The following is a 20458-nucleotide window of genomic DNA, read 5'->3' on the forward strand; positions in this document are numbered from 1 at the left end:
GAAAATCTTGACTTTAAAAAGTTGGCTAAATCTTGGTTACTGGAGGTATTTTATAACCACAAGGGCAGCCAGCCTCTGGACACAGTTTCCAAAGGAGGAGCAGAACTTAAAAAAAAAAAAAAAAAAGATAAAGAGGAAAAGACCTCTGCTCAAGATGGAGTAAAAGCAACCAATTTTACCTTCCCTCCTGAAACAACCAAAACCAGAGTATATGAAAGAGCAGCTTTTTCAAGACACTGGTGCCAAAGACACAAAGTGCCAAAAAGAGGTGCACAGATAAACCCAGAGGATCAGCAGAGGGCTCCTCCTTAGGAATTCAGTAGTAAGTCAATCCATACATGAGGCAAGTACCCAAAGCTAGGGCAGAGTTGTATTCCCACAAGCCAGAAAGGAACAACTTCTAATTCAGGGGCACTGGGGCAAATGCTCATAAAGGTCTTGCCTCAGTAGAAGAATTAGCCCTCAACTAGAGACTTCTCTGGATCTAATTACAAAATCAGGACCTCAAAGGATTAACCTATCTCCAAATTAACTATATTCAAGAACAAAGCTTAAAAATACTCAGGAAAACCCAAGTAACAAGCACCCAACAAGGTAAAGAATCCAATAAAAGATTACCAGGCATGCAAAGAAGCAGTGAAGCATATTCAGAATGAAAAGAATTAAAACTGAACTTAACCTTGAATAGCAAAGATGAAAGTATTAGCAAAGACACTAAAACAGTTATTAATTACAACTGTATCCCACATGTTCAAAAATGAGGTTAGAATATAAGATAAATATGCAAAAATCAATTTTATTTCAATATATTAGCAATCAATAATCAGAAATTGAAACTTAATAGCATTTACAATAGGAAAAAAATATGAAACCATGATAAACCTAACAAAAGATATGCAAGACTTGTACATTAAGAATGACGAAATACTGGGGCGCCCGGGTGGCTCAGGTTAAGCCTTCAACTCTTGATTTTGGCTCAGGTCCTGAGATCAAGCTCTGCACGGACAGTGTGGGAGCCTACTTGGGATTCTCTCTCCTGCTCTGTCTGCCCCTCCCCCACTCCTCTTTCTCTCCACCCCCCCCCAATAAACTTAAAAAAAAAAACAAAACTATAAAACACTGATGAGAGAAATTAAAGCTGTACTTGTTCTTGGGTCAGAAGACTCATTATGGTTAAAATGTCAATTCTTCCCAAACTGATCTATGGATTCAATCCAATTGCAGTCAAAACCCCAGGAGGGTTTGTTTGTTTTTGGTAGAAATTGCCAAACTGGTTCTAAAATTCATGTAGAAGTTCAAAGGGCTCAGAAGAGTCAAACCAAACTTTGCTGGAAAAGAACAAAGCTGGAGAGCTAACACTGCCTGATCTCACAATGTATTATAAAGCTACAGCAATAAAAAGAGTGTAGTACAGGCATAAAGATAGACATATAGATCAAATACAAAGAATCCAGAAATAAAACCACACACACAGACAACTGGTATTAGACAAGCCACAAAGGCCATGTACCTCTGGCAGTGGAGAAAGGATAGTCTTTTCAACAAATTGTGCTGGGGCAACCAAAAGCAACAATCCATACCTTATACCACAGACAAAAGTAATTCAAAATGGGTCGTAAACCTAAATGTAAAGCCTAAGATTATAAAACTTCTAGAAGAAAATAAGGGAGCAAACTTTTGTGATCTTGGATTAAGGAAAGATTTCTTAGATACCACACAAAAGTATAAAAGAACAAGTGGACAAACTGGACTTCATTAAAATGAACAACTTCTCTGTTCTTCAAAAGACACCATTTGAGGCAATGAAAACAGACTGGAAGAACACATGTGCAATGTCTATTATCTGGGAAGAATTACATCCAAAATATATAAAGAATTCTCAAATTCGGTAACAAGAGAACAACTCAGGGGGCACCTGAGTGGCTCAGTCGATTAAGCGTCCAACTTCGGCTCAGGTCATGATCTCACGGTTCATGAGTTCAAGTCCCTCATCAGGTTCTGTGCAGCTCAGACCCTGGAGCCTGTTTCAGGTTCTGTGTCTCCCTCTCTCTCTCTGCCCCTCCCTGTTCACAGTCTCTCTCTTTCTCTCAAAAATAAACATTAAAAAGAAAATGTTTTTAAAGTTTTATAGTTTCCTTAAAAAGTTAAACACATCACTCCTAGGGAATAATCAAGGTAGATAAAAGCATTAAGTACAAAGACATAATGTTCATATAAATTTTGTTTGTAAAAGCTAAAAATTGGATACAATCCAAACAGTGGATAAACAAATCATAGTATATCCATGCGATGGAATACTACTCAGCAATGAAAGGGATGAACTACTTATACATGCAGCAAAAGGAATGAACCTCAAAATATATATGCAGCTTAAAAAGCCAGACCAAAAAAGTACATGCTATAGGGTTTCCTAGATATAAAACTCTTAGGAAATGCAAATTCTACTATGGTGACAGAAAGGAGATCATTGGTTGCCTGTGAAGTGGGGAGGAAAGGGAGGGTATTACAAAGGGGCACAAGAACATTTTTAGAATGATGGATGTTATTGTGATTGTAGTGATAGTTTCGCAGGTGTATACCTGTATCAAAACTTATCAAACTGTACATTTTAAATATGTGCAGTTTGATGTATATCAGTTACATCTAAATAAAGGTGTTGAAATGTTTTTAAAAACCCACCTAACTTGGTTCAATCATGAACGAACAGAGATTAGCAAGCTTATTAGAATACGCTCCCATCCAATACCAGCAGCACCCGTAATGCCCCAAATACAGTTTTCTAAATTTAACAACACATTCAGATGCCTGGAGTATATAAAATGTTCAGAAGCACAAATCCCTTTTTTCCTTGATTTCACCACTGTGCTTTAGACATATGAATAAATGATGTAAAACAATGTACACAGTGACAGCAGAGACAGAAAGATAAAACAACTTGGCTTTATAGGTCACAAAACACTCAATGACCTATGTAAGAAACCTGAATCTTGACAATGACTATCAAGAAATAGTTGTGCTCAATATCTAATTCTAGTCAGTGTCTAGTAATGTATTTTTAAGACAATTTAGATTGTTTTTTTTTTTTTTTCAACGTTTATTTATTTTTGGGACAGAGAGAGACAGAGCATGAATGGGGGAGGGGCAGAGAGAGAGGGAGACACAGAATCGGAAACAGGCTCCAGGCTCCGAGCCATCAGCCCAGAGCCTGACGCGGGGCTCGAACTCACGGACCACGAGATCGTGACCTGGCTGAAGTCGGACACTTAACCGACTGCGCCACCCAGGCGCCCCGAGACAATTTAGATTGTTAAAAGCAATTTAGAAATACTATAATTACCATCAATACCATCAAAAATAACTAAGCTAATGAAATATATATCTGAATAAACAAATGTAAGTTTGTTAGTTTAAAAATAAACCCTACATACAGGGAATACCTCATTCCCCAATGACTATGGCTATTTTTTTTCTTCAAGTTTGTATTTAAACTCCAGCTAGTTACCATACAGTGTAATATTACTTTTAGTTGTAGAATTTAGGGATTCATCACTTACATACAATACTCAGTGCCCATCACAATTGCCCTAATAGCCATCACCTATTGATCCACCCCCTGTCCACCTCCCCTCCAGTAACCCTCAGTTTGTTCTCTATAGCTGAGAATCAGTTTGACCGTGAGTATTTAGATGAGATATAGCAGATATTTTAAAACTTCCAAGTAGGGGCACCTGGGTACCTCAGTTGGTTAAGTGACTGGCTCTTGATCTCCACTCAGGTCATGATCTCACTGTTGTGTCACTCTGCACTGACTGCATGGAGCCTGCCTCCAATTCTCTCTTCTCTCTCCCTCTCTCTGCCCCTCTGCCACTCACGCTCTTGCTCACACACTCTCATTCAAACATTAAAAAAAAAAACATCTTCCAAGTAAACATTTTAAGTTACCATTTATGAGTCTTTGTTTAGTAAGTTAGGCACTTCCTTGTACACCATTTCATCAACATTATCCTATTTAATCTTAATAACCCTATGAGGTATTATCATCCCTATTTTATAGATAATAAAACTGAGGTTGAGATTAAGCAATCTGTCCAAGCTTCACATTCATTTACACTCAAATGGCTGCTTTTATCCATTCTAGATTTATAGCTCACGGTTATATTACTTTTCTTACACGATCATAAGCTTATTAATCAGCAAGCTATGCATTTTCTAAATAGTCATTTAAGCATTCTTACCCTACACAAGTAAATTTGTAGTTCAAAGTCAATGGATGACCTATCAGCACTGAATATACCCCACCCCAGTTTTACTGGCTTTATGCAAAGAACACACTCAAGTATTAAAGGCATATTATATTTTCCTAAGATCACATGCACTTTTCTGCAAACTACAGGACAATTACCTTCTTAACTTTGACAGCCACTACACTGGGTTAAAAAAAATTAGAAAAATTAAACGTTTGCTTTCAAATGTTGTTTCCTGACACCTTTACAACCTGTAGTGTGAACTGTGTAAAAGGAGATTTGATGAAATCTCCTACATCGTAAATAATCCAAAACCTGGTATAACGTGTTTAAGAAATGGACCTGGAGTCAGACAGATTTCAACTCTGATAATGCCTCTGCCATTATTAAGTAGCAGAAAGGCCAGGAAGGTAACTAACATGAGAGTGATTAGGAAAAAATCAAAAGTTGTATTTGGTGCCATGTTTGCAGCATACAATTCCTAAATTGGTCTTTTAATGAGTACACTCTGGTTATAAACAAAAACTGTACCTGAAAAGTTGTGTGTCAGCTGTGAAAAGGGAAGGGCTTTCTTTTTTGCATACACAGAATGCTTAGCAGGCAGGAGAGCACCCAGGAACATCCATCTTACCTCTCCCCCAAAGCCCCCATCCTGGGGCAAAATGAAGTGTTTTCCTGGTACCCAGGAGTTAGAACGTCTATCTCCTACAGAAACAGAATAAATGGTGGCTAGGGTTAGGACCGGTTAAACCAAAGGTGAAACATGCATCTGTAAGCTGATCTGGGAATCTACTCATGCATAACGTTGTCACAGGAGAATACTTTGGAGTTCCAAAAAGCCAGCATACACACACCTTTACAGTACGACCCATTTTTATCCCAGCGGCTGGTGGCAGCCTTCTCCTTCCTCAACAGCCTGAAGATTATCTATCTCCAGGTGAATTTCAAAGAATAACATTCTGGTTTGAAATTATGTACGTTGCTTTTTAAAAATCTTATTCAAATTATACTCAAACTATAGAAGTTAGAAGGGAGATTCCAACCCTGTCATTTTCCAAAAGAGGAAACTGAGGCTCACCATCACACAGGCAGTTTGGCAGGCCTTGGACTACAACATAAGGAAACTACAACTCCAGGGTTCCTTCTGATAAACACTGTCAGGTGTAAATACTGTCATAGTAACTAGGGCTGAGCATTTCCAAAAGCAGCAGGGTCTCCTTCTAACCATGGTTTGAAGGCTTTTTTTTTTTTGGAGGGGGTGGGGTGGAGAAGAAGACTTATGAGTACAACACCAAAATTTCCCAGTAAGAGCAGTAATTTGGTATCACACCAACACAGTCCAAATATCACATCTCAAACACCATTTTCTGTCTGGCAAGGCCATCCTTCATCTCCAGGGCCATACCACCCACCACACCCTTCTCTACTTTTATCTGCCCAGCCTGTTTCTGTTAATTCCCAAGGCTTCTGCATACAAACAGGCTTGCTTGCTGTCTGACCCTGCCTGCAGACTTTACTTGGTGGATGTGGTCTGTGAGTCCCTCTGAGCAAGGAATACTGCTAACACTGGAGTGGATGACCGCTCTCCTGCTCTTTTCAAAGGCTCGTCTCATCAAGGAAGCCTCCTGTGATAAATAGGACAGTATGGTTTTCAAACTCCTTAAGTGGCCACCATACTAAGAAATAATTTACATGTGACTCAATACATACCTGCTCAACATGCTCTCAAATAACCCAAAAGTTTGACCTAATACTGTTTGTGGTAATTGGTACTCTTCATCTTATTCCATTTCTTTTTTTCTTTTTTTTAAGTTCTGAAGAGAAGAAAACAAATCTAGGGAAATCCAAATTTATTTCTCAACCCACTAATGGATCATGACCTGCATGTAATAATAACGTTTTGGGGCGCCTGGGTGGTAAGTTAAGCGTCCGACTTTGGCTCAGGTCGTGATCTCACAGTTCCTGAGTTCAAGCCCTGCATCAGGCTCTGTGCTGACAGCTGGGAGCCTGGAGCCTAGAGCCTGCTTCAGACTGTGTGTCTCCCTCTCTCTCAGTCACTCCCCAGCTGGCACTCTGTCGTGCTCTCTCTCAAAAATAAACATTAAAAAAAAAATTTTTTTTAAGTAGTAATGTTCTGTAACGTAAATGAGTAATTACTTTGACATGATACTAGAAGGAAGCATCAGCAAATATTTAGGCATGAGACTCCTCCCCGCCCCCGTTCAAAACATCACCTTCTCTATCTGCCCAAACAGAGATACCACAATGGAGAATTCGTGCCTGCAATACCACAGGTCAAGGATCTAAGAGAGAACCAACTTCAGGGAACTAAGGTTTCACTTAAGTGCCATTTCAGGAGAAGAGTGGGGTTCCCCCCCCCCCTTAACCATCTGAGCAGTCTTCACAATCTCACTTGTTCTCCTTACATCAGGCTGCCTATTTCTAACTTGACTGTCAAAACTTGAGGGTAGGAATTTTACTCTTCCTAAAAACCCTATACTCTGCCCAGACACATGATTGAAGCAGAATTTTCAAGGGGGCTGGAGAATAGAGGATAGATCGTAAAATGCCCACAATATACAAATGAACACGTATAATATCAGATGCCGTGAAGAAACAAAGAACTTCAGAATACAACTGAAGAATTACCAGCAAACACAATCCTGTACACTCCTTTTCTATCCCAAGTATGACAAACCCCTTCTAGTAGAAATGTGAATGCCTGATCATTATACTTTTCTAACTTAAAACAGCACAATTCCTTCAACTGTAAAAAAGCAGAATTATCTTCCAATCTTAGAAACAGACAAACTCGTTTTGCAAGGAGACCAGAAATTCTGCATTGGCGTACCAGCACCTTGACGCTTAGGTCAAGAGTAGTAACATGGACTAAAGATAAGCTTACACCTAAGCAAGCCATGGAAGACAGATGGTAAAAACAGACGCACTTTTCAAAAAAAGCATTTAATTATTTGAATTGTATCTACATGTGACTTTCAAAAACGGAAGGGAGAGCGCAAAACGCTTTGGCAGAAAAAAAACTAAATCCAAAGGGGCAATGCTTTCCAGATCTTTCCCATAAACGATGGTTCAACATACTGAGAATACAAAAACATTTCACCTCTAGGCAGAACACATGTTGAAGCATTGATGTGTAAAGTTTAGACATTGGATCCAGGCCACGGAAAACCACTAACAAATCCCAACTGTGAAGCTTCAAGAATTCCCATTTAGAATTAAACAGGACAAGGAAGTTTCCTTCCCTTTAGGAAAACCGAGCCTTAATTTCTACAGAGGTGGTGCAGCAGAAGAGGGAGGAGGGTGAAGAGGGTGCGAGGTGACTGATGAGAAGTTGGGAGGTGTAAAACGTAATCTGCGTGAGATTGGGCAGAAGCGGACATCCTTAAAACCTGACTCCTAGCAGCAATGGGCCTTCTAGGACAACTTTGTGCCTCTCTCACTGATCACAAAAACCCATTTTTACACGGGGTTGGTAGATCTCGAAACGCGGCCGGCACATGTATCAGACTGAGAACTCCTAGAAGCACCAAATGTCACACCTGCTCAAGCTCGCGCCCTCCCAGCGCCTACCCCGTTTGTTTGAATAAAGGGGGAAACCCGTTAAGAATGAATGAATGGGATGGAGAAGTCTGGTGAGAAGGCTCAGGCAGGGCCCCACACCCCGGACGCGCGCCAGGCGAGGGCAGGGACAGCTCGTCCGAGGACCCTAGAGGCACACCGGATGACACGGACCACCGTGGGGCCCCGGGGCGCGCCTCGCAGAACAAAGGAGGCGCGGGGTGGCCTGACAGGGGCGCCAGGCGGGGGCGGAGGCCGTGGGCGCTCACCTCGTCGCCCCACTTGAGCACGTCCTTGTGCCGGTCCTTGACGGCGTGGTAGATGTGCAGGAACTGGAGGATCCCGTGCCGCCGCACGTGGTCGGCGTGGCGCTTGGTCTCCTCCCAGCTCAGCGGCGAGCCCTGGGACAGCAGCCCCATGGCTGCCCCCTCCTCCTTCTCGGGGCTGACGGCTGCCGCTCGCTCGGGGCGCTGGGCGCGAGACGGACACTCAGCTGCCCGCACAAGACGCCGGAGGCAGCAGCTGCTCCGCCCCGCGGGGGCGCCCTCGTGCCGCAGCCGGCGGAGAGAGGGAGGGTCCGCTCCTCTCCCGCTCCCCCGCGCGGGTCCTTGCCGCCCAGGTGACCGACTCAGGGGTCTGGCGCACCGCACGGGCACAGAGGCAGAGGGCAGGAGGGCAGACTGGGCGGCTCTCGGCCAGGCGGCCTCGCCAGCTGCGGCTCCCGCCCCGCTCCTGCTCCCAGGCGGTGGCGACAGACCCCACCGCCGCGGTGCGGCAGCGGCTCCCGCTTCTCTTTGCCAGTGTCGTGCACTGGCTTCTTCCTACTTGTGACCAAGACCTGCGCCGCCACCGAGCATGCCCAGTCTTCCTATCTGCTCGCTCGCCGCTCCGAGGCGCGATCCGTAGCTCCGGATTTTATAGACTACGGGCGAGGGGCGGGGAAAGAAGGCGGTGCAGAAGAGGAAGCGTGGCCAAGCGCCCAAAGAAACACTGAGGAGGCTGAGGAGGAGGCGTGCGCAGGCGTGGTTGGGGCGGAGTCGAAGGGGAGGAGCTCACCGGGGGCCGGGAGAGTGAGATTCGCCCCTCCAAGCAAAGGAAATGTGTGGAAACTCGATTTCTCTAATCCAAAGAGATAAACTTTGTGTTGGAGAAGAAATGTGATCATTTGAATTAATGAACAACACTCTTTATTCTCTGTGAGGTGAGAAAAGCCCTCACACTTATTAAAAAACAGGTGAGGGCAGCCAGGTATGGTAATGACTCTGTAGCTTGGTAGTCAGATAAAACACCTGTTCAATTCTCGTTTCCACTATTTACTGACTGTGGGACCTTGGGCAAGTTATTTCTACACCCGTGTAAACTTACATTAATTCTATTTTTTATGTTGTAAGAGTGTGCACGATGCAGACGTGCATAGAGTTGATGACCAATACATTACCTGGTTATTAAGAGAAATACAAGCTTGTGTATTTATACCATATGTATATATATGACAAGTATTTCTGTATTCTGTAATTATTTGACCTATATTCTTTGCACAGACACCATTCATTGCAACAAAAGGGAATTTGTCAACATCTACAGATGGATTTATTGAAGGAATCTTCTCCAAAAGCATATCCCTCATCCAAACCTAATATTCATCCATTATGTGACTAAAATGATGTTCATGTGAGCTTACAAAAGAGTAGAGGATTTTAGAAGCAGCTGGGGTTGACCCTATCCTGGTGGGAAAGAGAAGGAAGGCGGTATCTCAGCCCCAAGTTATTGTTCAATAAATATGTGTTGACAGAGTGCTGATGTGTCAGCGAGGGAGAAAGTGACAGCAACTAGATCACACACATGAGGCCAAAAGTGTATTCCATGAACTACAAAGTTAACATTTCTTAAGCACTTATTAACTAACTGCTGAGAGGCTATATGACAGAAGTCCCTTCTCCCACACCCTTCCTATTGGATGTGCCCCTCTTAGGGCTTGGGGACATGGAAACCCAAGGTTTGGTTATAATCCTACAGTGGAGTGTGTGTATGTGTGTGGGGTGTGGGGGGGGGCGTGGATTTGTGGGGGTGTTTGAAGCTCAGGAGAGGTTTCAATCCCCAGCACATAGCAAGGATAAAAACCAAGCTTCATTCTAATTTGTTCACAGCCAACTCGACCTCAGCTGCTGCATCCACTCTTCTTTGTACCCTCTGCACCAACATCACCAGGCTTGTTTGGTCCTGGCTTTCCACTGACTTTTCTGCTTGGAAATCTCCACCTGACACATTCCTGTTTATCTGCTCAGTCCCAGTTATTCCTCTCCTTAATTTGGTTGCATTTGTACATGTCTCTAGTTCTACATTATGATAGAATAATTTTAAAAGTATCTCTACACTGACTTCCTCTGGGATAGAGTTAATTTATGCCTTTTATATCTTCGATTCTAGAAAAGTGCTTCCTCTGTATCTTACTTCCTAAGGAAGGCAGGTAGTGTGGGGATCTAGGAGAGCAGTGTTGCTCATGTTTCACATGCAAGTGAGACATCTAAAAGATCATTTTTTATTCTCAAAATCTAGCATTTGCATGGGCCTGCATTGTTCAATACAATAGCCATCAGCTACATGTGGCTACCGAGCATCTGAGGAATGGCTAATTTGTAAAACTAATTTTAGCTTTATTTTAATCCACTGAAATGTACATTTCAAACTTGAAATTCCATTTGGTTACTGGAAAACTTTTACATAAATTTGGAGCAGGTTGGGAATATGAATTTACTTTTTCGCCTGTTAATTTTATAAAATGGAAATACAGATCAAGTATTTCCATTGAAATCTTAGTGGCCTAAGAGACCTACTGTGAGTGTAATACACATACCAGATTCAAAGACCGTACAAAAATAAGCATGTAGACACCTCATTAATAATTTTATATCAATTACATGTTGCCCTAACAGTATTTTGGATATGTTAAGATACAGTATGTGCTTAAATTAATTCACCTGTTTCTTTTCCGTTTTTAAAGGTGGTTAATGGGAAATTTAAGATTATCTTTGTGACTCGCATTCCACTTAATTGAAACAGCACAGTTGTAGACATTTACGCTTTGCAAAGCACTCTTCTCCTACACCTGCTGCATTTCCTCACAATACCTGAAGCTGGACTCTTGGGAGAGTGTCAGTTTCATTTTAATGAACAAACAGGTATGGGGGGGGGGGTTCAGTAAGAGATTTAAGTTGAAGTCTAGCCAAAATTCTAGATAGCACTGCATGTAGTGAGAGCGCTGTAATTTGAGTCACTCAGTCCCAGGTTCCGGGTGACACAGAAGGGGGCCTCTCTTATTCGAATTCTAAACAAGCACCCCCGAGAGCCCCTGGGCTCAGGACAATCCCAAATGGGGTGCAGCATGATGGTACTATTTGGCAGTTATGTCAAATGTAAACTGTGGCCGCCACAGTGCCTTAATCAATTGCTGTTACAAGGCGAAAAAAATCCCCAGCACAGATTAACGGAATTACAGTCAACAGTCAATCCCCTCTATTTGACAGTGTTTTTCATTTTTAGGTTTACTTCTTCGGTACTTCTACGAGTAGGTTTTCAGCGACTAGCCCCAGACAGATCGTTCAGGGCTTTAATGACCACTAACGGGAAACGGTGCCCATAGACTGCAGAGTCAGCTCTTCTTCAGGCCTTGCTCAAAGCGGATTCCCGGTCACATCTTCCGCGGAAAAAAAGCCGGACTCAGTAGGCTCTAACCAACCGTTGCTACTGGCGATCAAGACGACGCTTTCACCTTTCACGCCTCCTAGCCCCGACAGTCGCAAGCCCCGCCTCCAGGGACGCCTGGAAAACTCGGACCACGGAGCAGTGAAGCTGGGGACCCGGAGCAACCGCGCGGCCGAGCTGAGCATGCTCGGAGGGCGGCTCGATAGCGGGAGGAAGCGGCGCGGGCGGCCGGCGCTGCACGCCGCGTCGTTGTTGTGATACAGCCCTCGCCACGTGACTGCGCCGGGCCCGCCTCCAGGCGCGCGGTGCCGCCTCCCCGTGACTCAGCACTTTGTGCCTGTTCTGTGCTAGAGGTCACTGCCGGGGATGCTGCTTGGGGCAAAGTTTCGGCCCTCCACTCCTGACACTCTCCCATCCCCCACACCAGGCTGCTGCTCCTAAGTGTTGCAGCAGCCATTTCAGACTCATTGGTTTTCGGGCCTCTTGAGTACGGAGGAAAAAAATCTATTTCCCTGTGGTCATGCCAGTTCCAATTTTCCCTGAGTCAGCAGCTCCGATGATAGCCTGGAGCTGACCGCCCAAAGATCAAACGAGGAAAGCAGAGGGACTTGTGCCTAAGGGTCTCTAAGGGAGAAATTTGCAGGTTCAGGCCGCTTTGCAGTCACCCGCCCCAGCCCTTACTGCTCTGGCTTGAACGTCCTCTAGATGGTATCCCAGCAGTCGCAGTAATTTACTCTTCATGGTGCACCTGCTTATGCCGAGCACTTTGATCTAGAATCCATGGAACAATCCTGGTTGTTGCCATGTTTTATAGATAAGGCAACTGAGATCCAGTAATACTAACAGGTAGTGGCTACTCAGGGATCTGAACTACAGTGCACTTTCTACTACAACTCATAGTCTGGGTGGAGCTGAAGGCCTCCTTCTGTGGGGCTCCTGTCTTCTTGATGCCACCTCCGCTAAGCCCTCCTCTCCTCTGACATTCCCTTTCCCCACAAAAACCTCTGTTCTGACGGTGAGGTGTTTTAAGATTTTCTTGCTTTGTGTTTTAATTATTGGTAGAAACAACTAGTTGTTTCTCAACTCAAGTGCATACAGTACAAAATGCAAAAGATGCATAAAGCATTTTTTCCCTACCATCTCATTGTACTTAGAATTTGACTACATTGAAGAAATACCCCAGGGCTTTATCACAGAAGAGCAGTGCCCAAAAGACTGTGGTCTTCACCCTGGCTCAGGGGAGCGTGCCCAGTCCTTCTAAGCAAAGTTGTGTTTGTTATCATCAGGGACACTTCCTTCTTCACCTGAGGTTTCTCTCCCAGCCTAAACATTCTCTGATGTTAATACCACTAAGTTAGTTGAAAAAGTGCAATTTTTTTTTTGTATTGTGTAGTATTTCTAACACATGTTGCTGAGATATGTTACTGTCATTCTAAGTCGACAAAACACTGAACCACCGTCAACTTGATTTTTAAAGCTGACTTTTAGTTCATATGGATTTTTCAAAAATAAAAATGTGCTTATTTTCATATAGTCACAAAAGGTTTGCTCCCTCAAGTGAGGCCTATATTAAGATGAGGAAGCTTGAGTGTAAAGAAGATGGATAGGAGTCAATGGGGTGAGATTAAAGATGTGGGAATGAGAGAGGATGCCTTTAGAAGATCTCTCAGGAGACATGATGGAATCCGGGACACATGTGAAATGGTGAGGTTTTTCATAACAGTATCACGATCTTATCAGATGCTAGGGAAGCAGATAAGGAGGCCAAGATTGATGTGCTGAGACAGGGAAGGTAATAGCTCAGCCTAGTAGATTCACTCTCTTCACTGGAGTATGGTTAAAGAAACACAATTTTTTATTGCAGACATTTCCGAGCAAGCAGAAAAGTACAGAGGACATAGTGTAATGTACCTATTACCCATCTTCAGTATCACCACATAGCTAATCTCATCGCAGGTATTCACCCCCTCCCATTAATTTAAAGCAAATCTCACTGGCATCTGATCTCAGGTAGTTAGCTTTAAGTGACGAATGTAAAAGACAATTTGAGCAATTGGTACTGAGGGATGATCCAGGAAGATGAAAAGGAGAAAGCAATAGGCTAATCCCTTACTGGAAGTCAGTTTCCTTCATCCTAAAATTGGAGACAGGTGATGTTATCCAGTTGTTTTTATTCCAACTTTTCTAGCTATTGTTCTACATTAGGTGACCTTGCATTTGAAAACAAAACTAAAAAACCGTACTTGTCACATGTGGTATAAACTTTCACAGTGGCTGGCATGGGTAATTATTATTGTCAAAGGAGGCCCACTGTCAAATATGAGTAAGGTCTTTAAGGCATGTATTTATGTTTTTGAAGATTCCTATTTTTTCTTCCCATTGCACTCACCTTTATTCACATAGATGTAAGCTTCATTCTAGATTAGATAACACCAAATAATTGACCTTTGGCACACAGCAATTTGTGGATGATGAAATGTGAAAAAGTGCCAATCATAATTACACCTACGTGGAAAGGCAACTATACTGGATACCAAGCAATTTTGCTTCAATAAGACATGTCCAAAAAGCAAAACAAAAACAAAGGAATAACATAATTGTACTTCCGGGAGGTATTTTTCACACACGATACCCCCTGCTGCTGCTTATTTTAGTACTTAGTTATTTAATAGTTATTTTGAAGGGAAAAATCAACTCATCGAAAAACTGCCTATCCTACAATGCACGGGAGAGCCCCACACAAAGAACTATTCAACTCAAAATGTCAACAGTGTGAAGGTTGAGAAACCTTGGTCTACATGTATTAGGATTAACTCTAAATATTACATGGGTGCCTTTCTTTAAACATTTGTGACGGGCACCTGGGTGGCTCGGTTGGTTAAGCAGCTCAGGTCATGATCTCACGGTTTGTGGGTTCGAGCCCCACATCGATCGGGCTCTGTAATGACAGAGCATGGAACCTACTTTCGGATTCTGTGTCTTCTCTCTCTGCCCCTCATCCACTCACACTGTTTCTCAAAAATAAATAAATGTTTATATGTAGCTATTGAATATACCACTAGTCTCCAGTGTGTTGATGGGGCCCATGATAAGAGGGAGTAAGGCCACTTCTTTATCTTGTTTCTCTTTTCCTTGTGGCCACTTCCTGATCTAGCCCTGGTCTACTCTCCTAGTCTTAGTTCTTGTCCATGTGAGACCAGTAATATATCAATATCAATATTAAATTTTTTTAATGTTTATTTGTGAGAGAGAGAGACAGAAACATGCACATGTGCATGCCCATGAACAGGGAGGTGGCAGAGAGGGAGAGAGAGAGAATCCAAAGCAGGCCTGGTGCTGTCACAGCAGAGCTCTGTGTGGGGCTTGAACTCACAAACCATGAGATCACGACCTCAGCCGAAGTCAGATGCTTAACCAACAGAGCCACACAGATGCCCTACCAATATTAATATTAAACTGCAGAGTTCTTAGTGCCCTGCTTACATTTTTTAAAAATTCAGTTTTAAAGAATAAAAACTCATTGGGTCTTAGAAGCTCTGTTACTACTGGACAGAGAATATGGCATACCAGAAAAGTCTTGGCTTGAGTGTTAGAACTGATTTGGAATCCCAGCTCTGGCGCCTCTAGCTCTGTGACCTTGGGCAAACTCCTGTGCTTGAGTTTCATCATTTGTATAATGGGGGAAAGCGATACTTTGATGAGTGCTTGTAAAGACTGAAAATAACATGTGGAATATCTGACACATATAGTGGGGAGGGGGAGGCTCACTGAATGGTACTTCTTTTTCATCAATTAAGGCAAGGTAGGAATTTTAGGAGGCACAACATCACTACGTTCAAGTAGCAGTAAGCTCAGAAAATATCTTCCTGCCACAGATGTTTTCCGCTGTTGCAATGGTAAAAAGTTGCAGTTTCCTGGAAAGACACTCCCCTATTACTCAAAAGCTCAGCACCTGTAAAAGCCAGGGCCACTAAAAACCGTCTCTGGCACTTTAATTTTTAATATTTTGTGATGACAGCCAGTGTTTTCGCTGTAAGAATAGTTTAAGCAAACCTTCACTGGCTCTTCTACCTTCTCCCTCCCCAAATAGACACCTGTACAAAGTAGAGAACAGCTTGCTCATCAGCAGTCGACTCCGTGGCCTTGGGTAGGAACTTTATGGAGCTATGCTTAAGGTTATCAGGCCACAGCTTATATATAAGGGGATGCCAGTAAGTTCACCAAAGACAGAGTTGCTATGAAGCATCACTTGGTGTGGACAGCTCTGCTCTGGCACAGTCCAACGGTCACCTTCAGAGGAGTGTTCAGCCAGGGAGATGGGCACCAGATAAACACGTTGTTTTGCTTGTCTTTGATCTAGGGAAGGAAGGGGAACTAGTGATCAGGAAGATTCACATTTATCCCCCCACCCACACCCCCCTGCAAAACAAGGCAGAGCTTCCCAAAAAGCATGGTTTGGAATACTAATGTGCCCTAACTAGCAATGGGATACCAAAATGACATTCCCTTCAGCCCTTGCAATGGCAAAGCAGGACCTGATTTGGGTGGCCAGAGCCTTTTGGTCTGGTCACATCTCACATCTCACCTTTTGGTCTGGTCACATCTCACTGTGGACAGCAACATCCTTTATGTAAAAACATTCTCAGTTTCAAGGTGTGTAATGTTGTGAAAAAGGTTAGGAAAGATTTCTATGAGGTGTTAGCCCATTTTACAGAGGAGGAAGTGGAGGCTCACAGATTAGGAAGCACACACAAAGGCTAGCCAGAGACTTGTAAATAGCAAGTAAACAGCAGAACTTGGATTTGATTCCGGGTCTCTTTGCTTTCAGAGTCCAAATTCATTCCACTTTCCCTCTCACTGCTGAAAACAAAACTCAATCATATGTATCAACAGTAATACTTAAATTTTGAATAGGCCTTTATGGCCTGCGATGTGCTTTGGCAGAAGAAATGGGGAGTTGAGGGGTGAACGAATGAACATATCTCTTATACCTATACTGAATCGTTTCCACATACAGGGAACTAATCAGGGTTCACCTTGCCCTCAGCAAGGTCAGGGGCACAGTCCTACAGTTGAGGGAATGTGTGATGGGGAAATTCACTAGGTTTTCTAAGTTGTAATTAGATTGCAATGGTCATAACAACAGCTAAAACCTTGAATGTGAGAACGTGTCCTTGAAGATAGTATTATTATTGAAGTTAGAGTTAGGCACTATCTTCTAGTTTTCAAATAACTAAGACAGTTTTTTACAGATGTCTTCTAATACTTAAGAACACAGATGAAATATGTCCATAAAGTAGCTGTGAAATTAGTACCAGTGTTGATCTGGGCTACAAAGAACTTTTGGAAGTTTGGACAATATATAAAGTTCTGTGATTATACAACTAAGGCAATTCTCTGCCAGTTGAACTAAATTTGTGTTTATTTAACAAATATGTACTACGTACCCACTCTGCACGGGTCCTGTTCTTGGTGCCGAAGATACTGGGTGAAAGGGAAGAGCAACATTTCTGCTTTCATGGAGCTTTCTTGCTAGAGTGAGAAGACGGACAATAAACAAGAATATAAACTCAGTAATTTTAGGTGTTATTATGAAGAAAATAATAAAGAGCACCTATTGTTTTTGTGATGACTTATGTGTGTCAGACTGGTTAGTTCTGCTAATGATTTAGCTATGCATGCTGTGATTTGTACCCTGAAAAAGACACCAGCCCTGGAGAATTTCCCTTTGCTCAGGCTGGGGATAAAATCTCTCAGTTGAAGAATTTTTCCCCCTTTATCTTCAGGTAGGGCATACAGCTTACTTCTTAGATGATTTCAAAATGAGGTAATCAGTGAGGAATGCTATTGAAAGATAGATGCTTTAGTTAACCTTTGATAGTCTCTGGTTTCTGTTATGAATCTACAGACCTTAGAAGCATAATATTTAAAACAGTATGTAAAATCTGAAGGGTTTATGAGAGATTTATAACGGGATTTATTCAGTAAGTCAAAATTGTGTCAAAATGTCAAGGAATATTTGATTTGACGTTAATTAAATTGACTGGACTTGTTACATGATTAGGGTTTTATTTTTTCAAACGTTACTTAGGGATGAAAATGATAATTGATAGCATGCCTTTGCTAACATTACACGATACTATTCTGCAGGCAGACCATATTGATAAAAAGTTCCTAGTGCAGATGGTGGAATGCTTTAGTATTTAAAGCTAAAGAGGAAAAGTGCAAATAATCACATTTTTCAGAAATTTGGTACATTTGATGATGTCAGATTTGTAAGATATAAATAATCTAATCCATACTCAGTATATTACACCCAAAGTGGCTTATGAATCCTATTTTTTTCCTTGTAAGAAAACAATATAAATTCTGCTTGAAGATGGCATCCTCAATAAGAGTTTTCTCTCTTTTATCTATTCAAAATTTTTCTAGATGGGGGGGGGGTACATGGCTGGCTCGGTCAGTAGAGCACCTGACTCTTGATCTCAGGGTTGTAAACTTGAGCCCCATGTTGGATGTAGAGATTACTTAAAAAAAAATAAAATCTTTAAAAAAAATTCTAGATGTAAAAAAGGACATTCAGGGTCATCGCTTTTTAACTAAAATAACATGACTTGCGGTTTCCAAGTTTTAGTTTTCAAGTTATGGCTAGTTTATACAGTTTTGACTGTTTTATATTCAGATGATTATATGGTAGTTTGTTTAAAAGGCAAAAACATGCCAACGTAAGTCAGCAAATATTTACTTGAACATTTAAAGTCTGTTACCAGCTCAGTTCAGCTAATGTGTTGTTGCATGATTGATGAAAGCTGGCTTTCTTTTAATTGTACTTCGGACACTGCAGAAATAATAAAAAACAATGGCTATTATGTTTCATTTTCTCTGAGGCTTGTAGTTCACTAATGTCATTACTATTGCATTCCCGAGTCCCAGGGGAAGGACACAGAAACTGATGCAGATTATGAGAAGTTACCAGAAAATGGGAGAGAGGAAGAAAGAACAGAGGGAAAAATGAAAGAAAGAAGAAAACGATAATAAGAAGGAAAGGAAAGAAAACAGGAACAGCATGGGTTAGTGTCTTAGATTCCTGATGTACCAGCTCATTATGATTCACTCACTCATTCCTTCAAATATTCATGTGATAGTGATATTACTTTGGGCAGATAAATTAATTTCTTCACCTGGGTTTTGGAAGAAAGAAAGATTAAGAAAAAAAAAGTAAGAGGGGGTGCCTGGGTGGCTCATTCAGTTAAGCCTCCGACTCTTGATTTCTGCTCAGGTCATGATCTCACAGTCACGGGATGAGCCCTGTGCCGGGCTCTGCGCTGAGCGTGGAGCCTGCTTGGGATTTTCTCTGTCTCCTCTTTCTCTCTGCCTCTCTCCCGCTCATGCTCTCTGTCTCTCTCTCAAAAAAATAAATAAATAAACATTAAAAAAAAAAAGTAAGAGAAGAAACTGGTGGAAATGATCATAATTCCAGCCTTGGTTCATCATCATTGTGAGGGTAAACAACATAACATATATGAAAGTGCTTTGAAAAAATTCTCTATAGAAGAATATTCTCTATAGGTACTATTACTAAGAGGCAAAGGCCCATTCACCATCTAAAACTGTGTTGGAGGTTTTGCAAGTGGCCTTCCAGATGGACTCAGGCCCCAAAGCACAGACAGTAAGATGGACATCTTTTATCTTGGGAGAAAAGCGTGCCGAGCGTCCAATACTCAAGCTGAGTGTATGAGGGTATGGTAGGAGCAGAACAATGTCTCTTCAATGGTCTATGGTAAAATAAAATTAAAAAAAAAAACACACTATAGCTTTACATATTTAAGATATGATACCTTATTGTTTGGGAAGAAATTTGGTCGATGATTCATTCTACAAAACAGGAAAAGATCAAGGCAACTGATTCATCCAACTCAAGGCCAGGATCAGATAATTATGGAGGCTGCATTCCATTGACGGAGGCCATAGTGTGGGTCGGTCACTATGTGCACACTCTTAAGTGTCCCCTTAATTGTAACATTTAATTGTAACAATATGAGGTGGGCGACAGTACCTCCAGTTGAAAAATTTGAGGATTTAAGCCTACTTGTAAAGTGACATAGCTAGTAAATGGCAGAATCTAAATTCAAATCCAGGTGTTCACCACCTTCCTTCTCCCTTTCAGTTCTCTAGGCATCCCTCTGCCACCTGCTCTTCCGCAATTCCGTAGGAGAACAGAGGTCCCAGGCCCAGGGACCTCCTGCAAAGTCAGCTGTTAGTTCTGAGGACACTGAGGTCAGGGACCTTTCTTTCCCCAGCCCTTCCCCATTTTCTGTAGCATTTCTGGAGAGTGTGGGCATTTCCTCCTCATTTCTTGTGGTGATGGCATCCATCTGGTTGCTTCAGTTTCTGCATCAGTTTCCTGCTTCTCAGTGATGGTCTAGTTCCGGTAGTCAGGGACTACTTTGTGGGGATTAACAGAGGAGCTGGGATGGGTGGGGGTTCACTAAAAAGAGGCAGGCAGAGTAGTAAAGTAAGGGTACTGAGGAAATATGAATAGATCTAATGAATATTTATTAAGTGCCTACTAGGTGCCAGGTATGGTGCTAGGTGCTTGAACAAAAAGGTGAGCAAAAGGCATGGTAGTTCCTTCACAGTTTACAGCCATGCTGGGTAGGAAGAGACTGGTGTTAAATAAAGAGCCATATGAATTAATGCATAATTTAAAATTATTATGCTTTATGACAGTAAAAGAGTGTCATGACAGAGGATAAGGGGAGGAGGACATAGTTTAGATGGGTCAGGGGGTGGCTGTTTCAGGAAAGGCCTCTCTGGGAAAGTGACATTTAAAACAACATGTTTATCAACTGAATACTGAAATACTTGTATTGTTGAGGATTTCAGAGTAATAAAATTATTAACCTCTGATGAAAGTTACAGGTAATAGTAGG

The 20458-nt window shown here is 42.2% G+C and overlaps 1 protein-coding gene and 1 long non-coding RNA gene across 2 annotated transcripts in view; both read right to left on the minus strand.

Annotated features, from left to right (window-relative positions):
• Positions 1-8722, minus strand: part of GCLC (glutamate-cysteine ligase catalytic subunit) — a 50481-nt gene extending 41759 nt beyond the window's left edge. Inside the window, exon 1 of the mRNA XM_025925332.2 lies at positions 8093-8722. Within this exon, the coding sequence (XP_025781117.2) occupies positions 8093-8242 (150 nt within the window). The 5' untranslated portion in view covers positions 8243-8722. The remainder of the gene's footprint in view (positions 1-8092) is intronic.
• On the minus strand, positions 4876-6621 carry LOC112862100 (uncharacterized). The gene is made up of 2 exons (XR_015251294.1): positions 5955-6621; positions 4876-5869 (listed from the first exon to the last, which is right to left on the minus strand). It is a non-coding gene; the product is annotated as an uncharacterized LOC112862100 (long non-coding RNA).
• Positions 8723-20458: the final 11736 nt, after the last annotated feature.

The sequence above is a fragment of the Puma concolor genome, chromosome B2 (genome assembly GCF_028749965.1).
Source record: "Puma concolor isolate L17-30 chromosome B2, mPumCon1.1.hap2, whole genome shotgun sequence".
Classification (NCBI taxonomy): Eukaryota; Metazoa; Chordata; class Mammalia; order Carnivora; family Felidae; genus Puma; species Puma concolor.